The sequence below is a fragment of the Buteo buteo genome, chromosome 3 (genome assembly GCF_964188355.1).
Source record: "Buteo buteo chromosome 3, bButBut1.hap1.1, whole genome shotgun sequence".
NCBI lineage: Eukaryota > Metazoa > Chordata > Aves > Accipitriformes > Accipitridae > Buteo > Buteo buteo.
In genome coordinates this window covers 69,442,803-69,469,412 of record NC_134173.1, presented here as the reverse complement: position 1 = coordinate 69,469,412, position 26,610 = coordinate 69,442,803, and the positions used below count along the sequence as shown (strand labels likewise).

At 41.0% G+C, this 26,610-nt stretch overlaps 1 protein-coding gene across 1 annotated transcript; it reads left to right on the top strand.

Annotated features, from left to right (window-relative positions):
* The first annotated feature begins 7,856 nt into the window (after positions 1–7,856).
* Positions 7,857–25,140, top strand: HHLA1 (HHLA1 neighbor of OC90). Its single transcript, XM_075024392.1, has 16 exons — positions 7,857–7,979; positions 10,731–10,839; positions 12,282–12,341; positions 13,481–13,561; positions 14,001–14,084; positions 14,174–14,257; positions 15,619–15,702; positions 16,264–16,320; positions 16,428–16,514; positions 17,317–17,409; positions 18,518–18,715; positions 19,272–19,343; positions 19,579–19,650; positions 24,198–24,354; positions 24,706–24,788; positions 25,012–25,140. Exons 1-16 carry the CDS (start codon positions 7,857–7,859, stop codon positions 25,053–25,055), a joined length of 1,488 nt encoding a protein of 495 aa, XP_074880493.1. The 3' UTR covers positions 25,056–25,140.
* The last annotated feature ends 1,470 nt before the right edge of the window (positions 25,141–26,610 follow it).

Sequence of the window (26,610 nt, the reverse complement as noted above, 5' to 3'; positions counted from 1 at the left end):
ATGCACCAGAGTGGGGAATTCTGAATTTCTTGGTTAAGTTTTCCACACAGCTCTAAAGACTCTGTACCAGACTAACGTTTTCTTTATTCCCTACATTTCTTTCAAGGTAAACACAAAGATACTTCAAATGTATTCACATCCTTTTATAGGCAATATTACCACACATTATCATTACTTACTTAGCAGTGAATGTCCCAGTTTGAACTGAACAGCAACTGTGCAGCAGTATTCTTTTGCAAAGAAAAGCAGACAGCCACAGCAATGACATTTAAATGGGTATTTCACAGGCACAATAGGTGAACTGCTCAGCTTTTGTTCACCTGAACTGAAATACATTGCATTAAAATTTCCCCTTGGCTGTCACCCAAATACATAAACATGCCAAATCACTGGATTTCAGTAAGGCGCTGGGTCTGATCTTTTAAGAAATGGATTCTAAAACAGGAACAAGATGTGATACCTCTCCTCAGGCAAAGCCCTGCTTATAACCAGGGAGTTTTCCCTTCCTACAGGCTCTGCTTACGTCTATACAGGACTGCTGAGGTCGTATATAACTGTCCCCTGCCTGAGCAGGGTAAGACTAAGACTTAACAGTTTAGAAAGGGTAAATATCAATGTGTCCATTATGGCATAAGCAACAGTGTCAGGAGTGGAAGTTTCTCAGTGTATCCTTCTCTTTCTTCTCAGGATGCTTTGATTTTCCAGACTTTCCAGAGTTTTGCAAACTAGCCCAGATAAAATGTTCTCTTGATTAACATGGAGCATCTTCTTGGATCACAGAGAAGGAAAGGAATCAAGAAAGCCAAGTCCCATGGCACAGAGCAGCAGGAGCTAGATTGTCTTAAAAGAAATTGCCCTCTAAGATGACTTTTTTTCAGGCATATGGTCCTGATGGCTGGTAGCCCAGTGGGCTTGGGACAGAACCGCAGCTTCTGTCCTGCTTCTTTCTGTCATGTGCAGGTGGCCGGCAGAATATAGACCAGGGATCATGAAAAAAGAAGCAAATGTAAGATGTACTATGAATGTTTTGGCATGTTTGATGGGACCAGTTATGCATCTGACACATATTATATCAGATATAACAACACTGGATAAATCATTAAATATTTTCTAAGTAAGTTCTGGACTGCTGCAACTTCTCTGTATCTGATCAAAGCTTTATGAGTCTCTAGCTTTACAAACGCAGAGTGCTTGATCACCAACTATCATCTTTCGAAGCCCCAAAGGAGCAGTGAAAGCTATTGCACAGGTCTGTAAAAATCTCAAGGGATGTATACAACACAGAGAGAAGAAAGCAAAACCATCAGGAGTGCACCACTGAACTGGTTTTGAGATTCAATATATTCCCTGTAGTTCCCATTTTGCTTTATAGACAGGAAAAGAGCTATGCAACAGCAATTGTGCTCACTGCTTTTCTGGAGAAATATTTACACGATGGATGAATGTTCGGTGGCACAGCTCTGCAGAGATGATTGCAATGGCTTTCTTCTCTTCAAGACTGTCCAATGAGTATATCTCAGTACATATGTTTTGCTCTACCAACCCAGGCAGCTCATCTGCCTCTGCTTTAATTTTTCTTGTCATGACACACCAATGACATTGCTGAGGAATGGAGTAGCACCCAGCTACTCAGTTCTTAAGCACTTAATGCATCTTCCATGGGGCAAGCAATGGCAATCTTCAGCTGAAGAAATTTTGCGTGTTCCTGGTGCAGAAACCTTGGCCCATTTAAACAAGTGAAACAAAGTTCTGCTGACAGAAAAAAAGTGTTTCTGAGAAGCATCGTCTTTCTAATTTTCCAGCTGAGGTGAGTTTCTGACAAGGAACATAGCAAAAGCATCTCATAGTCCTTTTCCACAAGAGCTGTGATAATGTCATGCCTGTTCTCACACATATTTTCACAATTTCCATGCCTCTTTTTTTTCCTGTCTCTCTCCTTTTCCTCCCTTCTTTAAGAATGTGCTTGAATTCGCAAAAATTTTACAATGTCAGACACTTTAAAGAAAAGTGTTTGCTACTTTAGACAAATAAATTTACAAAACATTCCTACAGGAAACAGTCAAACTGAATGGCTGTAGACTTTAGTGCTCATTCTTTTCAGGAGGTTTTGTGGTGTTAGTACCAATCTTAGCAAATTATTAATAAGAAAGATTAAAAAAAAAATGTTATAAAGGACAGGATTCATTTGCAATTCTAAATAAATTTCCTGAAACGGGAAAGAAGTTTTATGAATGGGAATAAATAAATGTTTATATATAGAAATACATATCTGAGGTTCAACAAGGCCAAGTGCCAGGTCCTGCACTTGGGTCACAACAAGCCCATGCAGCGCTGCAGGCTTGGGGAAGAGGGGCTGGAAAGCTGCCCGGCAGAGAAAGACCTCGGGGTGCTGGTGGGCAGCCGGCTGAATATGAGCCAGCAGTGTGCCCAGGTGGCCAAGAAGGCCAACGGCATCCTGGCCTGTATCAGAAATAGTGTGGCCAGCAGGAGCAGGGAGGTGGTTGTTCCCCTGTACTCAACACTGGTGAGGCTGCATCTTGAGTCCTGTGTTCAGTTTTGGGCCCCTCACTGCAGGAAAGACATGGAGGTGCTGGAGCGTGTCCAGAGAAGGGCAACCGAGTTGGTGAGGGGCCTGGAGCACAAGTCTTATGCGGAGCGGCTGAGGGAACTGGGGCTGTTTAGTCTGGAGAAAAGGAGGCTGAGGGGAGACCTTATCGCTCTCTACAACTACCTGAAAGGAGGCTGTAGCAAGGTGGGGGTCGGTCTCTTCTGTCAAGTAACAAGTGATAGGACGAGAGGAAATGGCCTCAAGTTGCGCCAGGGGAGGTTTCAATTGGATATTACGAAAAATTTCTTCACCAAAAGGCTTGTCAAGCATTGGAACAGGCTGCCCAGGGAAGTGGTGGAGTCACCATCCCTGGAGGTGTGTAAAAATCCTGTAGATGTGGTGCTTAGGGACATGGTTTAGTGGTGGACTTGGCAGTGTTCGGTTAATGCTTGGCCTTGATGATCTTAAAGGTCTTTTCTAACTTAAATGATTCTAGGATTCTATATATAATTCTCCTTTTAAGAGATGAAATTTGTTTTATTCTTCTAAAAGGAGAGTAACAAAGAAACATTACATTTAGAGAATCGTCCTTAATGAAATTCATGCAAAAATAAATAAAATATAATTAGAAGAATATTGCTAACATCTGAAACGAAATTCAGATGAAAAGAAACTTTACAGAGCTAGTACATTTCTTCACCAAATAAACTAAATATCTTGTAAAATTGTAATGGCAGAGGACTAAAGGAGAAGTGTTGAAGTGTAATCAGGCTTTTTCAGAAAAAAAGTGTAATTGACACAGTTGATACTTTTCTGAAGTTTATTAAACAGTTACTCAAAGGTGCTTCCTTGGAGGCATTTACCATAGTATAATAAAGTGTAACTGAAGATAAAACTTCAATCCTCTGGAGCAAGCTTAGATTAAGTTTGCTTGTTTGTTCTTTTTTCAAAAAACAGTGCTTCATCCTCTATTGCACGTTAGCATCTGATGAGAGAGAGACACAGCTGGATATGTGTTTTCCTACTAGGCATACAAAAGAGGAAGGTTTGCAAGAGGTACTGCAGTATTCCATGTGCCGCAGCTCATCTTTTAGGGCAGAGATGGTTTGTACCCCAGCCAGGGCAGTACCGGAGGACACTGGCAGCCTGGGACAGAGGAGGTGGGAGGGGATGCTGGTCGCTGACTCTGGCTCAGGTCACCAGAACATATCGCTGGAGCCCTTGCAGTCACTCACACATATTGCACCCCCTATGTGGAAGCATGTGTTTAAAATGTCTAAGAAAAAAAGCCACAAGGAAGAAGCAGCGCATCGCTTCGACACTGTGTTCTCAGCCCGCAAGAGAGATAAAGCACCGACATTCAGAATTTGTTTTCTCCCTCCTTCCCAGAACTTCATGCCACACTGCCCTCTCTCTTACAGATAAATCACAGGCGTTTGGCTTGAATGTGTTTATTTAAATTGCATTAGCAGGGACCTACCCTGCGCAGCCCTCAGCAAATGAACGTAATTACTCAGTAATTTATATGAATTATGTGCCTATACTGTGTTACTAAGAAGATGCTAAAAATGCCTTCTTTTCTTGTTCTGGGGTTTGGGATGCTAGTTATGGACACAGTGCTGACACACAAAGAGACGCTGGAAAAAGGAGGCATGTAAAGACTATACTCCTGAGAAAGCGACTTGCTCAGAGTGATGCTCTGAGTGAGAACACGGCATTGTCCCCAGGAGTCAAAGTTGGGGCTGAACAATAACCCCCTCCCCGGTCACCTGAGCATTGCTCTGCAGCTGAGGAAAGTTAAAATTACAGAGTCCCAGGGTAAAACGCAGCATGAGGTAAAACCTGCTGAAAGTCAAATTATTCTCATAGCCAAACATCAAACGGTTGGAACCGATCCCAGCGCACACATTTTCCTGGCTATACCTGGTTTTGTCAGCTGTTACAGAGAGGACTTTCATCCCAGCCTTCTTGATGAGATATTGAGCAACTGGTAATTAAATCAGTAAGACTTGTCAAAGAAAAGGTGTTTCCATATTCCTCAAGCTGCAGCATTTAGTCACGAGTCATGAAAATTTTCCTTTTATCACACCAGTAACTTCCATAAAGAATTAGATGATTTTACATGCAATGACATCCCACTGGGTAATGTTTATTCATGAAAGGCAGAGTGAAAGAAAACAGGTAAGACTGTGCATGCGTGTGCAAGCACATGTATAAGCATCATATTTACCAGCTATAACTCTGTTAAATGGGGCTGCAGCTGCCTCCCAGCTTCTGAAGTACTTGGTGAAGGCAGGATTGTAGGACAGAAAGAGACATAGCCCGAACACATGCATAACATGATCCCAAAAACATCTTTTCTGTGGGAAACCGGGACCCCCCAAACATAGGACTGAAACCTGAAACCAGCAAAAGTCACTTTCTCGTATCTGCCATGCTGGCAGGTTGCGGTTTTCTAGCTGTTGCAATAAGTTTCTTCCTTCTTTGGGTAACATCACAGCTTGCTTTGCCTTAACTGGTGGAAGTGCAAGACGGGGACAATACAATTAAAGACAAGTGACAATGAAATAAGCCTGATGACACACTGGTTACCCAGGCAATACCTACAATAAGAAATTAAGTAGTGTGGGGAACCCTGCAACCTAAATGTCCATAGTATTGGTAAGACCATGACATTGAAAAGACAACCCCAGAGTGCTCCAATGTTTCCCAAGCTGGGTTTGGAAACTGGGGAGAGGCTAGGGACCATTCCCAACAGACAGTGTGTATGCAGCCGTCCTGTGCATCTCACCCGCTGCCTCCTCTTTATCCTCTCCCTGTCTAACAGGGGTTAGAATATTTCTCTATTGAGGTTTTGTGCAGATCCTTAAAGTAATTTTTATTCCATGGACTGACTGTGAATACTTTTAGGTTGCCTCTCTCTAATTGATACAAGGTTTTGAATTAATTCACACGTTGAGGTGTTTGGTGGCTTGTGATGAAACTACTGAATGGATGATTATCTGCTTTTAACAGTGCTGCATTTAAACTCACTTATTTCAGGGGAATTGCTTGCAGTCCACTGGAGTAAATGGGAGCAGAATTTCACCCACTGCCTCCAATAGTGATTGTCTCTTGGGTAGTACTAAACATCACTCATCACCAAAATTGCCCTACGTCATTGCTGTGACCACATCTCTCTTCCTTCCTCGGCACTTAACCACAATGCCAGGCAAATTTCTATTTTATCTGTCATTTCGTTCCTTTTGATTTTCTACATTTAAGATACACTTCAGGTTTCTTCTCCATCATCTCAACAGTGCTCCTTGTTTAAATTGCTTCTCCAAGGATGGTTAAAGCTTTACCAAAGGGGCTTACCCTGGCCTACCTCTAGCCATCAAAAGTGGCATTGGCCTAATTGCAGTAAGATGAGCTGTCCCTTTAAAAGGGGAAAAAATCCTTTCTGTTCTGCAGTTCCAGTCATTACTGCCAAAAGGAGCTTCCAATCCTCACCTGACCTGCCACAGAGGCTTTCCATGTGGGATTCAACAGGCACTTTGTGTGCTTATGATTGTGTTACCTCTAGTTAGTCCTTCTGGGATTAGGATAACAATTTTCATAGGATTTTAAAGCAATATTATCAAGCCTGTCTACTAAAAGTCTTTCACAAAGTAATTATTAAGACCTGACAATAACCTCCAGTTATATATAGGCTCTGAAGATAATCATCTTTGTCAAAAGAAATCAGGTAAGCTGATATTAACTATTCCAAATCTCAGTGGTTTCACATGTACTTGGAAGAAACCATTTCAACTGTGCTATTAATGCTTGGTGGAAATGTAGCAAATGAAATGTATTCATATTAAATGTATATTTATTACATTGTATTAAATACTCATACTAATAAATCTGAACTTAAAAAGTAGTTGTAGCCGTTTAATGAAGCGTGTAATTGTAACATGGGCATATTTTCATATCAACATGCAATATTTCTTTAGATGTGGCATATCACGGCATGCTTAAAATGAGAGATGACCTTTAGATGTTGGAACTGAATGAAGGTAAGGAAATCAGTACTTACAGACTTTCCTTTTTTTTATTTCTTTGGTCTCTTAACTTCTGTTCTGCTCTGTTCAGCATGAAGACACAGAAAAACTACTCTATATCTGATTGGACTCTCTTTGTACAAGAAATATGAAAGCAATTCAAGTTTCATAGTTACCTGCCACATTAAAATTAGTTCAAATGAAGGACAGCTAATAAACACGTTGGTTTAAAATTGCTCTTAATCCAGAATAACAAAGAGGTATTTAATAAGAGGTCTTCATGACTTTAGAAAGGTAATGTGAACTGGATTAAAATCTCCAATTCAGCAGTTCAGGGAACTCTGGATCAACGGTTCTAAGTAAAATGAATTCTACTAATATTGTTCAGCTTAAAATAAACACAAGAGAAGGATTATCATATCCAGTAGAGGTGAAGGAGAATTTGTAACTAAAGGCTTGACCTGCAGCCTGTATCAGATAAATGTCTGGAAAGAAAAGAGAGCCAGTTTATGGGATGGATGTGTGGCACCTGTGCCTGTAGTGCCTGTGAATCGCACTGTGTTTTGAAATGGAAATTATTAGTGATTTTGAGCTGGAGTACAATGAGGGTTTCATATTTGCAATCTGGACATGTGTTTCAGTCATCACAGCAGTGACACTTCTGCTGGCAAACAAAAGCGATACAATTACAAAGTAATAAAGACTTGTCCCTGATAGATAAAAATTAGATCTCTCATAACCAGAGTAACGGAAACATGATGTGTATCGTAAGAGTTAATATTGCTAATATTCACATTGCTGAGAGATAAGATATTTCAGGCAGCAGTTCTAGGAATATTTGTCACGGATGGCTTTGAAATTTAATTGGACAGCATAAATGTTCAGAGAGTTAATGCTGGGTAAAGATTTTGGAAAGCAGCTAAAACCTAAAGCTTCAAAGTTAAATCAGTCTCTACCAATTGGAGGAGTAAGGGCAGTCCTTTCTAGAGTGATGTTCTTAGTACTGAGAATTTGCTGCAATTTCTTTTCAAGCATCCTGTACTGGCCAGAGGACACCACAGTGCTAAATCTGGCATTCAGGCAAAATAAACCCTCCCATGAATGGAGGATTTTCCATTAATTTTATACTGTCATTATTTAATATTTCTTTGCTACAACTAGAACAGGATTTTCTTATTATCATCTGTCCTTCCAGATTATGTTTGCATATTGTCCCAAACGTTAGATATTTTGCTTGATTCAGTCTGTAGTGTGTAATTACACCTCAGTTAAATGTGGGTGTTATGGCCACGCTAATGCCTGCTCTGAATTCCTGCTGCAAATCAGCATCCTATGTGGAGAAAATTGTGTGTGTTAGCGCGGAGGAGCAGCTCAGCAAGGAGGACAGCAGGGAGCTGCAAATTCAGGTGAGCAAGTAAGTGTCCCTCAATGTGCATGGAATGCTTCCAAACACAACTTTGTATCTCATTCTTTTCAATTTTGTTTTTGCTTTTAAACTACCATTTTTTGTTTTGTTTTGTTTTGGGTTTTTTTTTAAATCCTCTCTCTCCTAAGGTGCTTTGGCAGGATTGTTCCTTCATGTGTCAGTCTTCTTGCCTCTTCTCTATCTGTTGAGAACATGATGTCTCTAGCCCCTGCCCTAGCCTGCTGCACCGAGTCCTCTGTCAGATGATTTTCCCATCCTGCCACCATGAACAGCTCTGGGCCAGTTTAAATAAATCAGTAATGAAGTTGGATCCCTGATAGGAAATTATCCACAGTCTATCGACCCTTCTACTTGTGAACCTTTGTAGAACAGCTGTGCTTGCACATCAGTCTGTGAAATACTCTTACCAAGGATTTTTATGTTAGTCCAACCATGATTCTCTGGTGACCCAGGAGAGCCCATGTTCCTCAAAGCATGTGCTGGAAATCAAATCTCCCCACTCTGGGACGAGCACTGACCACTGATGTGTAGGGGCAGACTGAAAGTGGGGCAGAGGATGCCCTCTCCTCCCCCTCCTAGGTCTGAGTCTCTCGCTCACCATGAGCCAAAATACTCATCAAGGGCAGATGTTTGGACTCTTTTGCCCGTCTGCACAGCAGAGATCCTCCAGCCAAGACCAGCCTTATGCTGCAGGGACAGTACAGTGGCAGCACTGCTTTTGGCCATGTTTCATGTTGGTTTCCCTTGGGCTGGCATACACGGGGACAGCACTGGCCAGAGGTAAGGAGACAGTCACTTCTCATAGTACAGGAATAAAAATTCATGAAGTTCCATTAATAAAACAGCAAATCACCCCACTGCTGACCTCAGTCAAACACAGAAACCAACAGTTCTCCCTTAACAGGACGCTTAACGACTAGGTGCACCAGCCACTATAGCCCTTCTGCTCCAAAACATAGGTAGCTACAAACCTCCCCCTGACGTGATCGCCCAACTCTCCATCCCACAACCCCAGCTGACCCCAGAGCCCATGTTCCCCAACAGCCACCTTCCCACACCCTTGCAAAGCACCAGTTCTTCAAATTCAGCGTCACTGAGGACTATCTTTCACTAACCTCTCTCCATTTCATACAGTCACACTAAAGAGGGGAAAAAAATCATAACACTGAGCAGAATCCATAAGCGTGCATTAGTTTTACACCTACTGCAGCGCAGACTACATCACCACTGCTTCCATTACATCAGCATGTTAGCAGGCTTGAGCTACCATGCTACAGTCTCCCCTAGCTACAGAGACCACAGAAAAAGCTGTTACAAGTCCCAGTAAGCTTCATAATGCTTCATAGTGGAAGCAGGGATAGCCTTGATGGGGTTTCAAGCCTTGTGAGACTCATGCCAGCAAAACTTTCATGGTCTGTAGTCTAGTTGTTGGTCAGATCCCAAATACTGTTGCAAGAAGAGCCAAGCTTAGGATTTTTGATGCCAGACTGGTCCACGGGACACTGGACTCTGTCCATGCATAATTAGTCCAACTCACAGACAGGTGATAGAGTATGAAGTCTGGGGAGTGAGATTTGGCCACGGCTTGCGTTCTGCCTCAGCCCCACTCTTCTGCACATGCTGTGCAGAAACCGTGGATGAGTATAGGCTTGGGGTCGAGTAAAAAGGATTAGGCAGTTGGACTGAATAGATAGGATGAACTACCTAAAGCTTCCCAGATCTCTGTTTGAATTAGCAGAGCTGGCACTTAAATGCTTTTGACTCATCAGATGAGCAAACACAGACATTTCAAACACAGAAAAGCTTGGTATCATTTCATCATCCCGAGGAAGAGTCTCTTTAGAACTGCTAAGTACAAATCAGCTACTTTCAGAATGTTTTAATTCTCTCGTGAATTAAATATGAGAAAGATTTTACACGATGATAATAGCTTGTTAATCAAACAGTATTATCTTCAAGATAATGGTTTGCTGCATACTCATAAGATTAGCTACTCTGAGAGGATATAAAAAAAAATTTGGACTTTTTTTTTGCTGATTTTCTTATGGCCCCTCATTTTCTGACATCTACAGAGCTATTTGGTGTGTTCCAATATTACAAAAACAGGGGGGGAACTTGTGAAGAAGCAAGGACTTTCTTTTTTTTTTTTCCCTAAGCACCTCTAATTAAATCCTTGAAATCTGGAATGCAGCTCATTGTCTGAAAGGCAGACAACCATTAATCTCTCCCAAGCAACTACGCAAGGCAGTACAGGACACAGCTTGCTGACAATAATTAACTATAGAAATACAAGACTAGGGATGACTGGGCAAGCAACATTTCTGCAGAAAAAGAGCTCAACTGCTATCTGGTCTGAAATTGAACATAAGTAAATTTTATCTTGTTTCAATATAAAGGATGTAGGCATCTGACATGTCAGGGTGCTTTGGGCACAGGTCATCTTGCTGGAGAAGCAGCCTGTGTAGATGACCTTACCCAGTCCCACCAAAGCCACAGCTACATAGGACTCAATAATCAAGAGTTACATACTAAGCTCATGACACCCACACATACACAGAAAATACTGATTGCGTGATTTTGGATTCTTTGCCATTTACAGCGCCAGTCTTTTCTTTACCTCCTAGAGAGCTAATATTTCTCTCATGGTCACATCATTCTGGGACAAGGGTTGGACAAAATTGTACAGTATTGCAAACTTTAACACCACCAACATAGTATTTCTTTCTCCTAGAGCAGCCAAACCTGCTGGAAGTCAGAGTCCATAATGCAGTGGTTCTGCTGGCATGGGGCAGGGAAGATGAGCCTGGGATTTCTGTGTCTCTTCCTGGTTTTCAACACAGGTAAGGATGACGGTTTGGTGCTCCCCAGGGAATAAACCAGGTGTCTCTTTCCCTTTCCCAGTTGCTCCCAGTGCCCCATTCCCACACCTGTGGCGGGCTTGGTTCTTTCACCCTGTGTAGGCAACGCTGATGGGCTGGAGCTCTGGGGCTGGTGCCATGCAGCAGGGCAGGGCAGATGATGGCAAAGGTCTATTCTTGGATCCCATGCCATGAATCTGGAGTCAGAAGGTTTTATATGGAGGGAGAAGGGTTAGAAGGTCGGCTGCCACCTAGATTGTCGGTCCAAATTTAGCTCATAGTAAGTGAGAATTGTTAATACAGCTGACTAGCACTGTATGAGGAGTCACAATTTGCAGGCCTTGTACCCGGGATTGCCTAAAGGGTATTTTTCCTTTATATATAAAGAGAGAAGGAGAAAGGGAAGTGTATCCAGGGATTGTCTTCTGTACAAGGCATAGATTTTTGTATGAATAAGGACAAGCACCCAGGTTTCACCAATTTAGGTACAAACAGCCAGCCTATGCAGTCACATCTCCCTTCCTTCTGCTGCTTCCAGCCCTACAGATTTCATCCTACTGAAGAGGAAGCTGAACCCAGGTTTCCTACTCCCTGGTGAGAGCTCTGCCCATCAGGTTTTAACGCAGAGCAGAGCATCACCACCACTGAGGTGAGCCCTCCTCGCCACCAGCTCCCAGGAGAGGACTTCTCTCTGGGCAGCTTGTATGGATTGAGAAACTGAAGCTTCAGCGTGGCAGGAGAGTTTAGCATTTGTTAGCACTGCCCCATTTGGGGAGCCTTCTGGATTACTCTTTGGAGGGACTCAGCTCTCCACTGATGGGATAGGGAACCTAAGCACCAAACTCCTACAATTCGGCTTGTCCTGTGATGTCTAAATCATGACTCTGCACCTTGCCCTTGTTGGTCACCAAGGGAAACCCAGGAAGCGAGTCCAATCTCCCGAGCCCAGCTCCAGTTCATCCCTTCTGCAACACAGGTCTTGAGAACAGTACTCGAATGACTGCTCTGAATAACAAATGTGCATGCAGCCTGTGAAGATTTGTTTAGATTTGGCCTCGTTGTACCAGATACCTTGCAGTCAGTGTTGTGTGCAAGCCTAGCGCAGATCTCTGCAACAGTTTGCTACTACTTTTTTTCTTTTGATTCTTGAGTAAAGGGGGCAAGCTCAGATATTTAATATGTTTTCTTTCTTTAGCTGGCAGCTAAAAGACCTGGTGAGTCCTTTAGGACATCCTTATTCTTAGACACTTGATGAGCTGCTATTGTGGATACTCAGTGGCCTGCTTTGCAGTGCTGATGTTCACCAGTTTATGAGTTATAATGAATAAAAGCAGCAAAGTAAACCAGGCAGAGAACTCAACAGAGGGTTGCTTGGTAATTTCAACAGGGAAAACTGTTTCTTAGTCTCTTTCTTCACTTCACAGCTTCATGCATAAGAAGAGAAAATAAGAAAGAGAAGCAAGTGGCACTGCTGGCTACCGCAGGTAACAAACAGCATGTCAGGAGACCTTGGAGGGGGAGTTGTTAATCGGAACGGAAGGTATTGTTAGTGGGAATGGGAGGTATTGGGGGTATAATGGGATGGAGGTGTCAGCAGATGGGCCCTTCTCTTGCAGACTCTGTGAGGCCCAACCCACCACTGCTGCAAGGGCTCCTCACCCAACCCAGGGCTTACCCAGCTCCCTGGCCAGTTTAACCTCTGTCCTTCCACAAATCTAAAGTGTTGGTTTCTCTTTATCCTTTCCCTCCTTCCCAGCTCTTCATTTCCTTTTGTTTTCCCTTTCCTCTCTCTCTTCTACGCTGTGGACGAGCCCTGCTTCCAGCCCTGGGGTACAGCTTGGTTTCAAATTGGTTAAAAATAATACTGATGTCATCAGAAAATTACATTTCTCCCCAAATTCAATTTTGTTCTCATCTCAGCTTTCTATGCTTCTTTTTCCGTCCTACTCTGTTTTTTCTCTCTCTGTCATGCACACACAGATATCATACTGCTCTGTTCCTGCATGGCCTTGTGGGAGGGAAGCAAAAGAACATCTTTGGAAATTTTGACTTGGGAAAAACAAATAAACAATGTCAACAGAAAGAAAACACGTTAAAATAAAAAGTGTGATTCAGCTACAGTTAATTTATTCTGTTGCAGCAGCAGAGCGGTCAAGGTAGCTGAAAAAAAAATAAAAAATCTGTATTTTCATCCCAGTTCCATGTAGTATTGGGGAAGGGGGAATATTTCCTAGGTACTTTCTCCTCTGTGTGTGATCTGGAAAGAGAGATCTGCTGGTATTTTGGCAGTAAATACCCATTGCCCAGCACGAGGGGGCACCAAAATGTCAGGACTGGTTGGGCTCCCTGGCAGCCAGCTCAAGGCTATAGGTGCCATAGAGCCAGACCTTGGGGCTGGCCTACCATTGCACTGCCTGCTTTAGCTTGCTGTTTTCCAGACTCCTCTCTGCACTCCTGGCATCTTTATTTTCTCACCACAGGGTTTTCAGTCCAGTCCGATACATAATCTGCTCATTTTGCTTTTCCCGTTCTGGAAGATTTTTGCCTTGTATAAACAGGGGATTAACGGCCATTTCCTTGCCCCCCCATGCAGTCAGCTGCTCAGAGACCCCTTCTTTTTCAGAGCTGCCTGCAAAGTCCGTGGATCTGGCTGCTATTAACCTGACAGAGCTGGTGAATGGTATGCTGAACACAACGCTCAGAGGTAATGTGACAAGGCTGGGCAGGACACGCAGGCTGTCAGCACGGCAGTGAATGAGAAAAAGGACTAATGGCCTTAGCAGGAGAAGCTGTAAATGCATGCCGTCTGCCTCCAGAATTGATTCTAGGAGCATGTTCCCCTTGTGCATTTATAATGCAGATAGCTCTCTGCCCCAAAGAATTTAGGAATTGGTGTGTGTTTGTGTATAGACACAAATAATTACTTTAGAAAGCACTTTATAATCAGCGTAGGTTTGAATTAAAAAAAGAAAAAGTAATACGAATGATCCTTCCCTCAGTGGAAATGAGAAAGAATTGAGTCTCATGCAGCTGTATAGTATTAGCACCTCAGGAGTCTTTTAGAAATTAAATGAACAGAGTCAAAACATGCTGTTCTCATGATTTGTTCCAACCACTAATAGCATGGGCATGTGTTTCCGCAGGTACCAAAAAACTCTTCTCGTTGCTGAGCATCACATCTTACAGCTCATTTGCCTTCCACAAGGTGTCAGTCACCATTTATAACAGTGAGTGCCTCGGTGCTTTTCTCCACGCAGGAACGTTTTGTCTCACACAGCCTGTGCATCAAGATACTGATTTTTCTCTGTCTCCCTAGTTTCTAACGTGAAAAATGTTGACCCTGGCAAGTTCCCTATGCATTACTGCTACTGTTTGAACAATGTGACAAATGACTTGACAGGTGGGTACACAAGAGAGGGTGACAATTGCATGTGCTTAAGCTGAATTATTTCCTTCGGAGCTGAAAGCTGTAGCCCGAATTCTGCAGACTTCATCCTTACGAGTGGCATCACCGTACCGAGGTCAACAGCCATAACTCACGAGTGGCTGCTCTGAACCTCGGGGGAGACTGGATGAACTCAGTCTCAGATGGCTGCACCCAGCCCCCCAGTCTGGGATGGGGCCATCAGTCAAGTGACCGGCATGGTTTACCCGATGGAAAGACCTCCCTTTCCTCCTCGGAATACAAAGAGCAGCTTGGTAGGAAAGACAACCTGGCAATATATGATACGTTACTTTAGCCACTTTTGTTCTCCTGAGATAACCCACAGGAGATGAACAAGGGCTTCTCTGCACCAACAGACCCCAATAACTTCAACGAGCCCAATAGGAGTGAAAAGCAAGGATTAACATCTTCATAGAGCTGTTTAATAAAATGCTATTGGGCAAATCCTTCACCTATAATCCTCATTCACACCCCTGATCTTACAGTATTTAACATTCCAGGATGGATCTGAGCACTTGGATTCTATGGCTGGTTAATGTATGATATCAGGAGTACCTCATCAGCTAGGGACCAGAATCCATACCCTCTAAGCTGCATGTGATGACCACACACGTGAGCCACAATGGCTTTCCTGCCTTTTTCGGGACCCACTCACAAGGCTTAATGCATAATGACGCAGTCTGCCTCGGAGGATAATGTAGAAACTTTAATCTTTCTGCCCCAAATCCAGAATATCTTGGTGATTAGAGCATCGCCCCAAGCAGTAAAAATTCAGAGCCCAACACAGGGCTCATGTCTGTCACTCCCAAAGTGAGAACATTGACCTGTTACTGCTAGAACCTGTTATGAAAAAGTCGTAACACCACACCACCACTAGCCTTTTTTTTTTGAGCTGACAACAACATCGCCAGTATGTCTGAAGTATACCTCAGAGGAGACAATCTGATGCCTCCTGGAAGGTCCTGCATGGCAGATATGCAGTTAGCGCACGTATAGCCTACAGGCTTTGGATCTCCTATCTAGAGCATTACTTTAAATTGTGCTCTTGAACAGATAAATTCCATTTAAGTTTACTTTTAGGCACACTGATGCTATTTTGGATATCATCTTTGAAAAATACTTCTGCAGAGTATTCCAGTGGCTTCTTAAGTCCACTCCCATCCAGCAGAAACATTTTGCACTTTTAAATATTTTAAATACTGTCACATACAAGCATATATCCAAAATACTATCACATATAAAAGGGATTTTTTGACTTAGCATAGATGATACAATATGTGTTTTCAGTCATAAACTTTCTCTATTTTGTTGTCTAGATTTTACAGCTTTACTTGTTGATATTATTGGAAACTCCACCAGTTATCTCACAGAAATTTTCAAATCCACTTCTATTCTCTCAGGTTTGCACTTCCTTTTCACATTTATCTTTGTCTTATTTGTCTGATTTACTCCTGGCATGGAAGCAAGCATAGAAATGTGTATAAAAGCCTATTGCTCTTACTATTCTTGCAAAGCATGGACTGCAGTTGTAAACAAAATCTCCTTAGAGGAACAAGATACATATATAATGTGTATATATATAATATAGAGACATACATGTTTCTATAAGCAGCTATGTTTTGTTTGAAAGTTTGGTGAATTATTATTAAATACTGGTACTTTGGGGAATTATGATTCCCGAAGAATAATTATTGGCTATATTATCTGAAGAATTTGTTTTCCATGTAAAAATACTTGTAAGTTAGAAATTTAATTAGATAGAAACATTTCCCCTGGAAATATTAGCCTTCGGATTTGATGCTGGTTTGAGGTTTTTGTCAAAAATCAGATCAGAAGGAAAATATTCGGCCAGCTGCAGTAGCCCCATGCCATTTCATGTTGATGTTCAACTGTTTAAGGTAATATTATATAATGAAAACTGGTAACAGTGATCTGTTTCACTTTTTTTTTTTTCCTTTCAGTGCGTCAGAGCAATGATTCAGATTGTATCTACATCTGTGTGATGGCAGGACAGACAGGTAAAAGTTAAAACCGTTCCATTCCAAAATATTGCCCTATTTATTCTCAGTGATGACTCATACTAGAAATAAGCCTTCCTGATATTTGTAAGTGTTTCTATTTGCAGGGAGAAATCTGTCCAACTTCGGGGAAATGCTGGAGAAATCTCCTGTTATTAATTACACATTTTCCAGTAACAATTCTTCTGACCTGGGTAAGTACATCCTGGGGAATAAAAAGAAACAGTAACAACAATGAAAGTCACATTGAGGTAGCAATTGCAATGAATACTCCATCTTCATAATGTAAAAAAATTTGTTTAATATATTATTTTATATTTTTATAATTACTTATATATATGTACACATTATTATATATTTTATTATCATTAAAAATAGAATAATATTTTATGTTATTAGAAGTGTAATATAATATTTGTATTATAAATATAAGTAAAATTTACAACATTTTAAATTATTAGCTACAAGGTCTTCTAGTGGAGGAACAAACAAAGCCTCCTGGGATAAGAGCTTTTACAGAATTCAGTACTGGACTGGGAAGGTTCGTTGATGTTTGTTATCTAAATGGGTACCTTCCTTAGCTCTCAGCACAAATTACCTCCTACCTTTAAGTGAGTTACCTTCAGAAAGGAGTTGAAAATATTCAACCGGTGTGCTGTGTGTCTCCTCCACCCAAAACTGCTTTGCCACGTTGAGCTGCACTTCACGTGCTCACCTCTCAGTGCTGCCTATGACTATTTCTCATTTTCAATGCTTGATTAAAACAGGCAGATAGTGAAATCAGTGGCAAGTTTACCTGTGCTGAAAGCTGTAGGATGTTTCTCTCCTGTTAAAAAAACAAAAAAACAAAAAAACAAAGACACTTTGCCAAAAATAACTGTAATTAAAAAAGACAACAGCTGTTTCTATTATACCAGAACCTGATTTCTTCCCTTTTTATCACACAATGTGTGATGGCTGGTGAGCATTCTAACCCTATCTTCTTGTACCTCAAAGACCTAGATTTGATGTTTTCAAGTTTCATGAAATTACAGGAAGACCCTAACAAAACAGTGGATCCATCAGCAGAACATGTGTGGACATTTAAAAGTGAGCAAATATCATCAGACCTAAATTTATATTCTCCTTGATTAACATCTTGACAAGTGATCATGTATGTTTGCTGCACGGCACTGTGATGTTGAACTACAGTTACAGAGTAAGATAAAAGTTTGTCTGAAACAGCAGAAGATAAGGTCAGTAATGCATTGAATAGCTGGAGGATAGAAAAACTATGGTAAAAAGCCATTTTATTAGAAAAAGAAGTTTTCTAAAGAGGCAGAGAAGTAAAGAAAAAATGGTTGTTGGTTTTAAACAACAAAAAAAAAACATTTAAACTGTTTCCTCTCCTTTTTTTTTGTCATTTTTTTCTGTGTTTTTCTCTATCTTTGACTTTATATGTTGTTCAGTTATGAGTACCTGAGCACTTCATAAACTTCAGTGCATTTATCTTTGCCACAGGGCTTCAAGATAGAAAAGTGCTAGTGTGCCTTATTTTGAAAGCCAAAAAGCAAGGCTTCACACTTGCTTGCACGTAGTGGAAGCCAAGAGAAATTCAGCCCTTGACTTCATACCTCCTCGTCACTGCAGCTACATCTCTCTACAGAAAAATTGCTACAGTTTTGCTAGTCAGTCTGCTGTCTTTTTATAAGCTCTTTTAATTTGCTTAACTGCATACCAACCTTTATTGTGTCTTCTAGCCTGAAGTATCATTCCTGCCACAAAAGATAGTCAGTTCTCAAATTCCAGTATCTGCCCTCCAGTACCTGCCTGCTCCCCTTCACATACACAAGAGCTTTCAACTCTTTCCTCTGTAGTGAAGCAGTTTAGGAAATAGAAAATAATTTATGTGAAGAAAAAAAAAAAATACTTAGCAGGAACATTTCAGCTTCTTTTTTTTGTTTATAGAAACTTGCACATTAAAATGTTCTCAGTTAAAATTTCAAACCTTATTGGCACTCCCCGTGTTTCCAGAGTTAAAATGAAATGGAGAGGTGGCTGCTCACCTGAGAGGGGAAACACTCAAGGATAGATGGGCTTTTCTGGGTGTATTTTTGATATTATTGTCTCCCAGTGTGTCACGCTCGCTGCTGCCGTGGGGCACCAGCATCCCCAGTGTGTTGCTGGTGCCCTCCCCCTGTCTCTCCTGCTTCTCCAGCTACCCGGATCCCTCTTGCCCAGAAAGGGGAAGAAATCCCCACCACGAGGTTCCTACCGTGGCCAAAGACGGTTGGAGCAAAAGGATCGGGGTTTCCATCACCGCCTGTGGATGCTTCCAGACCACGGGGCACGGCCGGACCCCCACCGACTGCTGGGGGGGGCTCAGCCCCGTCGCCAGCCCTGCAGCCCGGCCCCAGTGAGTACGGCGAGGAGGAGCGACGTCTGCTTTATCCTGCTGGTGGTGGGGTTTGGCCAAAAACTCAAACCATGTCCCTGAGGTGGAGGTTGGGAGGCCCTTCAGGGACACCCGCTCTGGGTCACTAGTGAGTTGGTTTCTTTATTGGAGAAGCGCTAAAATTAGTTATAGGGGCCATCCTGTAGTTTCTTATGCTTTGGGGAAAAACTAAGTCTTGCTCCTCATGGATGCTTCTGCCACCCAGGTCTTCCCCCTCATTTTGCTCAAATTTGGTGAGTAGGCCTGTGGAAAAGCAATACAGAGCTGCTTCTCTTGGTCTCCACTAAATATACCTTCTTTAAATCCTACCTTTCCCTAGCCCATGGACTCTTCAAGTTCTAGCAAAGTACAGCTTTTGTCCTTCCTTTTTCATCTTGACATTTTTATATGCCACTGGAAGTACTGGGTGAGGGACTCTGGCTGTTGAGCTGTCTGATATACAGCAATTCTTCTCAGTAGACAGATAGATAACAAATAACCTCCATGACATGAAGCATGTGTCTTTCTGTTCCCATAGCTGACATGTACGCATTTTGGATGCAGACAGTGTCTCCTCAAGAAACCAGCAGACTGATGCAAACAGAGCCAGGTGAGATCGATCTGGCATAATAACAAAGTGTGTCGGTTGGCACATTTATGAAACAGAAAATAACATATATAGAAATAGGTGACTATGAAAGTATTTATACATCAATGTCTATGTAAGTGTTTATTAGTGGTCTTTGACTTCAGCTTCTTTTTTCTTTTCTTTTCTGTTATTCTTTCAGTCAACCTTCCTTTCTTTTTTAAGATATCAAGGCAAGTTATATTCTTTTCCTTCCCAGATTTGCCTTCCTCAGTACTGCCTATGCCACCCTACAGGCCTGCTGTGACACTGAAACTTTACTCAGCTACCAGTAAGTAGCTGCACCTCATGCAACAAAAATAGGAGTATGCTTGAATGTATATCAATATGCAAATTTTCCCACGCAGAAACAAGATACGTGTTTAATTTATGTGTTATCTCATGTATGCAAACCACTCAAAATGTCTAAGGGACTGCTTCCATATTTGTTTGTGAATCATACACAATCACACAATCAAAACATAAGGTATATTATGATGATAAAATTAACATATGTACTCCATGTGTCAATTTTAACATAGATTGGTTATTGGAGAATCTTAAAATTCATTCATTCCAAAAGAAAGTATCATGCTTTAAACCTGCCTATTGGTACAAATGAAATCATTAAGTCAATCCATGCCACGTGAAATCTCAAAAATTGCCCTGAATTTACAGTACTGCAAGCTTCCTCTTCATCCAAAAAAAGGATAATTATCAACTAGATTTTCAGGAAAGCTCAGTTCTTCCTTTTAAGCACCAAAATAAAGAGTTATAAATTAAGAGTTAATATAAGATGATGTGCCACTCCACTTATAAGTATGATATACTCATGGTGGCAATAAAATTATATTTGCAGTATTAGTAAGAGATTACATGCTTTGAAAAACCGGACCTAATTCAATGCAAGGAGGGGAATTTGAACTCTGGGAGAGTCCAGCACCTACTTTGGATGCTGAGTATGTGGGTATGCCTGAGTCCAGGCTACCTATGCCCAAATTTGCAAAGTAGGAGCAGAGCTCAGGAGTACAACGGGAATAAATCTCAGCCACAAATCCCAGTCTTGGGCACTGAAGATGACTAGTTCAGCTCTAGGTACCAGCATCATGGACACCTAAAACTAGGTAAAAACACGCCTCATCCCGTAGATATCTTTCGTACCCTTGGGGTCCTTCCACTCCCAGTCTGGTGTCCTTGCTCCCAGTGGTCATACTGGATCCCAAGCCAAGTGCCAGCTGAGCAGCAGACAAGGTATACCTGAAGTTACGTGTATGTCACGGTTGCTGTTTCTCTGCTCCCTGTTAATCTGGTAGTTAAGGAAGTCAATTTGAGGGATACATTGGTGTGTATGTTCCAGCACTGATATGAATATGGAAGGCACATCAGTATTATTATGCTTTCACACTGGAGGGAAAATCCAGATTCCCTGCCCTGGGATCCAGATAAAAATCTGTATTCCAGACCGGGACTGTGATTGTCTGCTGTTTGGTGCAGCCTAATCTTTAGGAGGAGAAATTTGGTAGCTACCACTGAGGCTGGTGTGAAAACTCCTATAGTGCATGATGCTGGGGCAATGCCTATGCTCAGCTCAAGACTAGAAAGGAAAAAAATGGTCCCCACTTTTCCAGGATAAGCAGGTGGCTTAGTGATGGAAAAGGCTGTTTGCTGCAGCAAGAACTGGTCACTTACCTGCCTGTGACAATAACATGGCAATTTCAAATAGAAAAGAGCAAAGCTCTGCATGGGGATTCCTGCATTTTCTGGCCTATGTTGACTGACAATTTTTTAGAAAAGAAAATTCTTAGACAAGAAAGTCCTGAAATAAATTCCTATTTTTAATTTTCTTTTTTTAATTTGAATCCAATGAATTGAATACAAAACCACATTTCACAGTAGAAATTTATTACAGAAGAGATATAAAAATTAACTATGAAGCACTGAAAAGTTTAATTTCAACACTATCCAATCCAAATAAAATTAAATATAACATTAATTGAAAGAGAATTTCAGCATTAAATACAGTATTATGTAAATGCAGCACTAATGCAAAATTAAGCGATTGTCAGAAATTAAAACCAAAGAAATTTGTTTAACTTTCAGCATTTTATTTGACTTCTCTTTCCCACATACATGAATCCAAACTGAAATGGCATTCATTCAATGTACATTTGGATAAAGCTGAATTTCTGCTGGCAAAACACATGGTTTGAGTGAAGCATTTAACACCTGTTAGGCAGGATAGTGAGTACCCACTTTGGGGGAGACTTTGAGATTCATTGGAGGGTGGCCTTTAGCAAGTTTCAAGTATTCACAGCAATTCTAACATCTCTTTTCATGGACAATTTATATTAAAACCTCATTGCCTCATGCTCTGATGTTCAGTTATTAACATGAAGAGTGTTTATTAAAGCAAGAAATCATTCATTTTTCATTGCCATGGAGTGGAAAAAAAAACAAACCAAGGTGTGTCAAATGCTATTAAGTGGACAAAGCCTAATGACATTTATGCAAAGCTGCTAAGATTAAGAGAAATGGGGCTCCTTCTTTTGCATCGCTCACTAATTACACCTGATATTTGTGTAGTGCCTCTGACACACAACCATTTTTCAGAGGGACCCGTGGGACCTGGGAGCTGCAAGTATCTGCCCGTTGCTCCTCCAGGACTCCTGCTATCTTGGGCGAGCGCTGGCAGAAGAGAAATAGGTTTATAGCGATCTCTTTCAGGTTGGCAGAGCCGTTATTTTCCTCCTGCCCGTGAATGCCATTTTATATTAAACTTCTTGTCAGCGCTAGATGATTCAAGCTTATTTCAACAGAACTTCATTAGTCCAAATTTAACCTCCGTAACCTCTCCTATCGCATAACATGAGGTGGCCCAGAGCTATAAAGCATGTGAGACATGTGAACCTGGAAATGCAATTACACTGTCTAAGGGGATTATACTCTGCAGGTAAGGCAGTTTATCTACACATGGCCAAAACCTGCTGCTAGTTACACAAATGGAAAAACCAGCTGACAATGACGCTGCAGCCGCCTTCGCTCTGCACGTTCGGGCTCTTCCAGCCCAATGGGTGCACGTGAAGGGGACACCCACACCATGCAAAAAATGCACTCTCACAGCCTGGTCCCCGGTTATCTTTTCAGAGCCCCAGCGTGGCGTTTGCAGGGATGTCCCCCTGTTTTTCAGAGTGCTGGTGCAGGGGAGACATCCCTTTGGAAGGATTGCTGTAGGCAGGGGACAACGCAAGGGGCGTGCAGGCAGCTCCCCACGGTCGGGTGTGATGTTTTTGCAGGGCAAGCGGCTTCACTGAAGCAACCCAAAGTGAGCCCACACGCAAGCATCTCCTCTTCAGAGCACAGTTATCAAATATGCAAAGGAGAGGTGGTCACACACCTATTTTAGCCATGCCTTGGTAGTCTTTTAGCATACAGTAAATAGTGTTGGGTTTTTTTTCTAGCAAGTACTTTGATTCTGATCCATCATAACACAACCGTTAGCTAAGGTGCAAGATGATGTGTGACAGGTAATGGTTTGGAGAAGACAAGACTGTGGCAAATGTTAGGTTTTTCACTTAATATGGTGAAGAAAAGCCCTGAAAAACTGAAAACAGCTTCAATTTTGCCTTACTGTTTCTCAATTTCCCCCATTTCCACCTTGCTTTCTTTTCTCTTTTCTCTAACAGAAAGGGAGATTGTATTTGACACTGAAAAACCACATAGCAATTCAGGATTTTGTTATAAGCTGCCATCACCTCTTCTGTAGTATTGCTTTTTCTGCAGTCTGGCACAGCGGTATTTGCTGGCAGGATGAAATGTTTGGTGTGCAAATGTTTTTTCTCTTGCTGCTGACTGCAGAAGATTCAATGAATAAACTAGATATATTCCTTTTAGCTGGCTCAAGAGAGGCAAAAAGGGAGTCCATCTCCAGGTACACCATTTCCCTGCATTTTTCTTAAGTTAAAATAATATAATGGTAGTCACTTGAAGGAAAAAACACTGATTAAGCAGCTGGCTCCTGGGAAGTAAATAGTAAAATAGAGAAAATATTCCCACCTTCCTTTCAGTGCAGGCAAAACTTGACCTTTTCTCCTCCAGTTCCTTGTCAGTTTTCATGAAATCTGTAAGAATGTATTTATCCAGAGGATCTTTACCCATCCCTAAAACTTGGGCTGAAATTAGCTGATTATTCAAGTCACTAGAAGCAAGAAGGTAAAAATTGGCAGATGGAGAGATGGACAGGGAGAAAGCCATAACCTCTGCATAAATCATGTTTATTTTGTTAATGAAGGTAAAAAAAGTGATGGAGAGACCAGTGAGAATCTGTTTGTTTATCAGTCATATTTAATCTAGGCTTCAGATTTAGAGGGTGGGTGTAGGGAAGCATGAGAAACTGGAAGTGAATTTTTCATTAAAGTAGCATATGCATATAGAAAACATCAAATATAATAAGTGTACAGTGCTGTTCTTTGTCTTGCTGTTTTGCACTGTGGGAAACCGATGCTTCAGTAGCAACTGAACTTCCACCTACACAGCTAACAATGAATAAATTACATCTTTAGAGTTGTTCCTACATTTGTGATAAATGAAAGCAATGTGGTTTTAAGTAACTAACCAGTAATGATAATTAATAATAAATTGAACAGAATATTTGTGCTTTCACTCAAGCAACTGCCAGGCTGTGTATTGTTTCCTTTTCAGTTATCTGCCTCTCTCAGATTTGATTTTAAGATACCTACATGACCTTATTTATCTGCATGTTTCTCACAGCCCAGATAAGGCACTGCAAGAAATTTAATGGGAGTAATATTTGAACTAGTTCTGAGTTGCATTCTTTCCTAGGGTGTCCACAGGCAATCCTCAAAGAGTCCCGGGTGACCTCGCCTCCTGTTACTCTTATAGTGCAAAAGATCAATCCCTGTGTGATGGAGCTGTGCAGGTTTTTTCAGCTGTGCCTCTGTGTTGGTCAGAGAAGATATTCCAGAAAGGAAGCCATGAGGTAAAACCTGACACCAGTTTCTCTCTCTCTCTCTCTCCTTAAAATATTCTATTTTTTTTTTTTCCCCCAAACAATTATCAATCACCAATGCTTATTTTTGAGAGTCTGTGGCTGGCTACTGGCTGAGACCCAAATGGGTCCCCAGTGCACCGATCAATACCTGATCTGGCTTCCAGTATTCAAACTAAGTGAATAAAGCTCAGATGAATTTTTCCAAAGATCTAATGACATCACTGAGGCCAGAACCGAGCTTTTTATTGCCATATTCAATATTAGCAGTATGATATCCATACAGCTGTGCTTATGAAAGGTAACAAGCTACTACTCTCCTAACTTTATCTACACCTTTAGGTACTGTGTTGAATACTATTCCTGGTTCTTGAAAAATGCAAGTTACGTCTGTGAAAGAGTCAAAAGAATTGCTTACTCCCACAGTAAGTGTATTTTCTCTTTATATCTGTACATACCTTATTATAAAGGTATAACAAAAAGTTTTAGATAACCACAGAGTATTTGCTGTCTTTCATCAGATAGCTATTTTATCTGATAATGATTTTTTAAAGGGATTAAAAAAAAAGATTATTTAACCTTCATGTACATTTTTAACATTTTCCTTGTAAAATCTCTTCTGATGGCAGTTTTCTTGTGTTCTTTCAGCCTTAAAACAAAAATGCCTTAAAAACATCTGTACGTCGGTCTAGAGCACTGAGGAATTTTACTGCAAATTTGAAGATTGGTGACAGTTTTAGTTGTCTCTTTCATTTCTGAGTGTAAAAATCAGGATGCAATGTGTTATTTGCAAATATTTGTAACAAGACAAGCTATTAATCAAATGTTAACCTAGAAATGTGTCTTCTTCCAGGACACTGTAAAAATAATGTGTAAAACCAGATGTATTTTATACAAGTGATGTAACTGCAATAAAAGCATTAAAAGGCTTTTAAAAATTTTATTTTAAAAAGGATATTTGTATGGTTGGCTAGTGAATGCAAATAGTTTTTTCTAGTTTTATTTACAATTAAGATAAAGTAATCAAAATGAGCAAATATAATTTAAAAGCAACCAGAAATACTGAAGACAAGAAGGATTTTTCCTGGTGTTAAACACATGCAGATTATCCATTATTCCAAATCAAGAGTGTCCCATTACTTCAGCAACTCATCTAGTGCAGAGCTCAACCAAGGAAATGGTCACACCTGTTGTAGTCTCGCTCTGTGATACATTTGTGTGAGCTCACCAAGATTCATCTCCTTCCTTATATGCACCTCTGGTGAACTAAAAGCCAGTTCTAAAAAAGGAAAGAATGACCAAACAAATTACATGATCCTATATTTTGCTACACTGCAATGGTATGATGCTACTATCAACCTAAAGTACATCATCAAGCCATTTATATTTTAAAAAAATAAGATTATTTGCACTAGAGCTGGTACATACTGTTTCACTGAAGAAATACATGTTCAAAGTAATATAAAGCCACAGAGCAAGGTGGTACCATAAGGAATGCTGCCCCAGGGAGAGGCAGGATGCAGCAACCCTCTTCCAAAATACATTTCACCATTGTGCCCAATAGCATAATGGAAGCATTTCTGTCATATCAAAGAGCAGGATAGATTGGATCAGTACCAGTTACAGTTGATACTGAAAGTTAGGCCGGTGGAAGAAATAGGACTGTCGATACGTTGAATGTATAAATTGGGAATATTAACATGGCCATGGTACTGCAATGCTGTGGAGAGATCTCGCTCTTGCAGCACCTCTCCTCACCCAAGGCAGGATCAGTTCTGCTGTGAAGAGCTGGGTGAATTACACCTTTGTGTAACTGATGCTTTTAAATCTCACAAAAATATCTGAGAGCCTGAAGACATGATTTAAAAAAAATAAATCTATATTGCTTCTTACATTTTTACCATTAAGTTTTCTGAGAACTCGGGAAGAAGGACATGAAAACAAGAACATAAAGGAAGAAAACAATAATTAAAGACAGTTTGACTTTCTAGGTTTTTTAGGTTTCAGTAGAAAGACAATATCAAAAGAAAAATATTTTTTGAAAGGCTTCCCTTTTAAAAGATTGGGGTTTTATTATTGTAATGAATTTAATCAGCCCTGAGTTGTAGCTCTGGTCTCCATGCTAAAGGACACTTTTGTGTTTATAAGAAATCTTTCTGTGTTTTTCCTGTGGGAATACAAGTGCTTGGACAGAATGCTAACCTGTCTATAGTGCGATAGGGTGCCTGAGCCATCACTGGCACTGGG

Excerpts from the sequence above, each read along its gene's own strand:
- HHLA1 (XM_075024392.1), top strand. The coding sequence starts at position 7,857 with ATGGCCACGCTAATGCCTGCTCTGAATTCCTGCTGCAAATCAGCATCC. Across the intron at positions 14,258-15,618 it reads TGTGACAAATGACTTGACAG|ATTTTACAGCTTTACTTGTT; the intron begins GTGGGTACACAA and ends TTTGTTGTCTAG. Across the intron at positions 15,703-16,263 it reads ATCCACTTCTATTCTCTCAG|TGCGTCAGAGCAATGATTCA; the intron begins GTTTGCACTTCC and ends TTTTCCTTTCAG.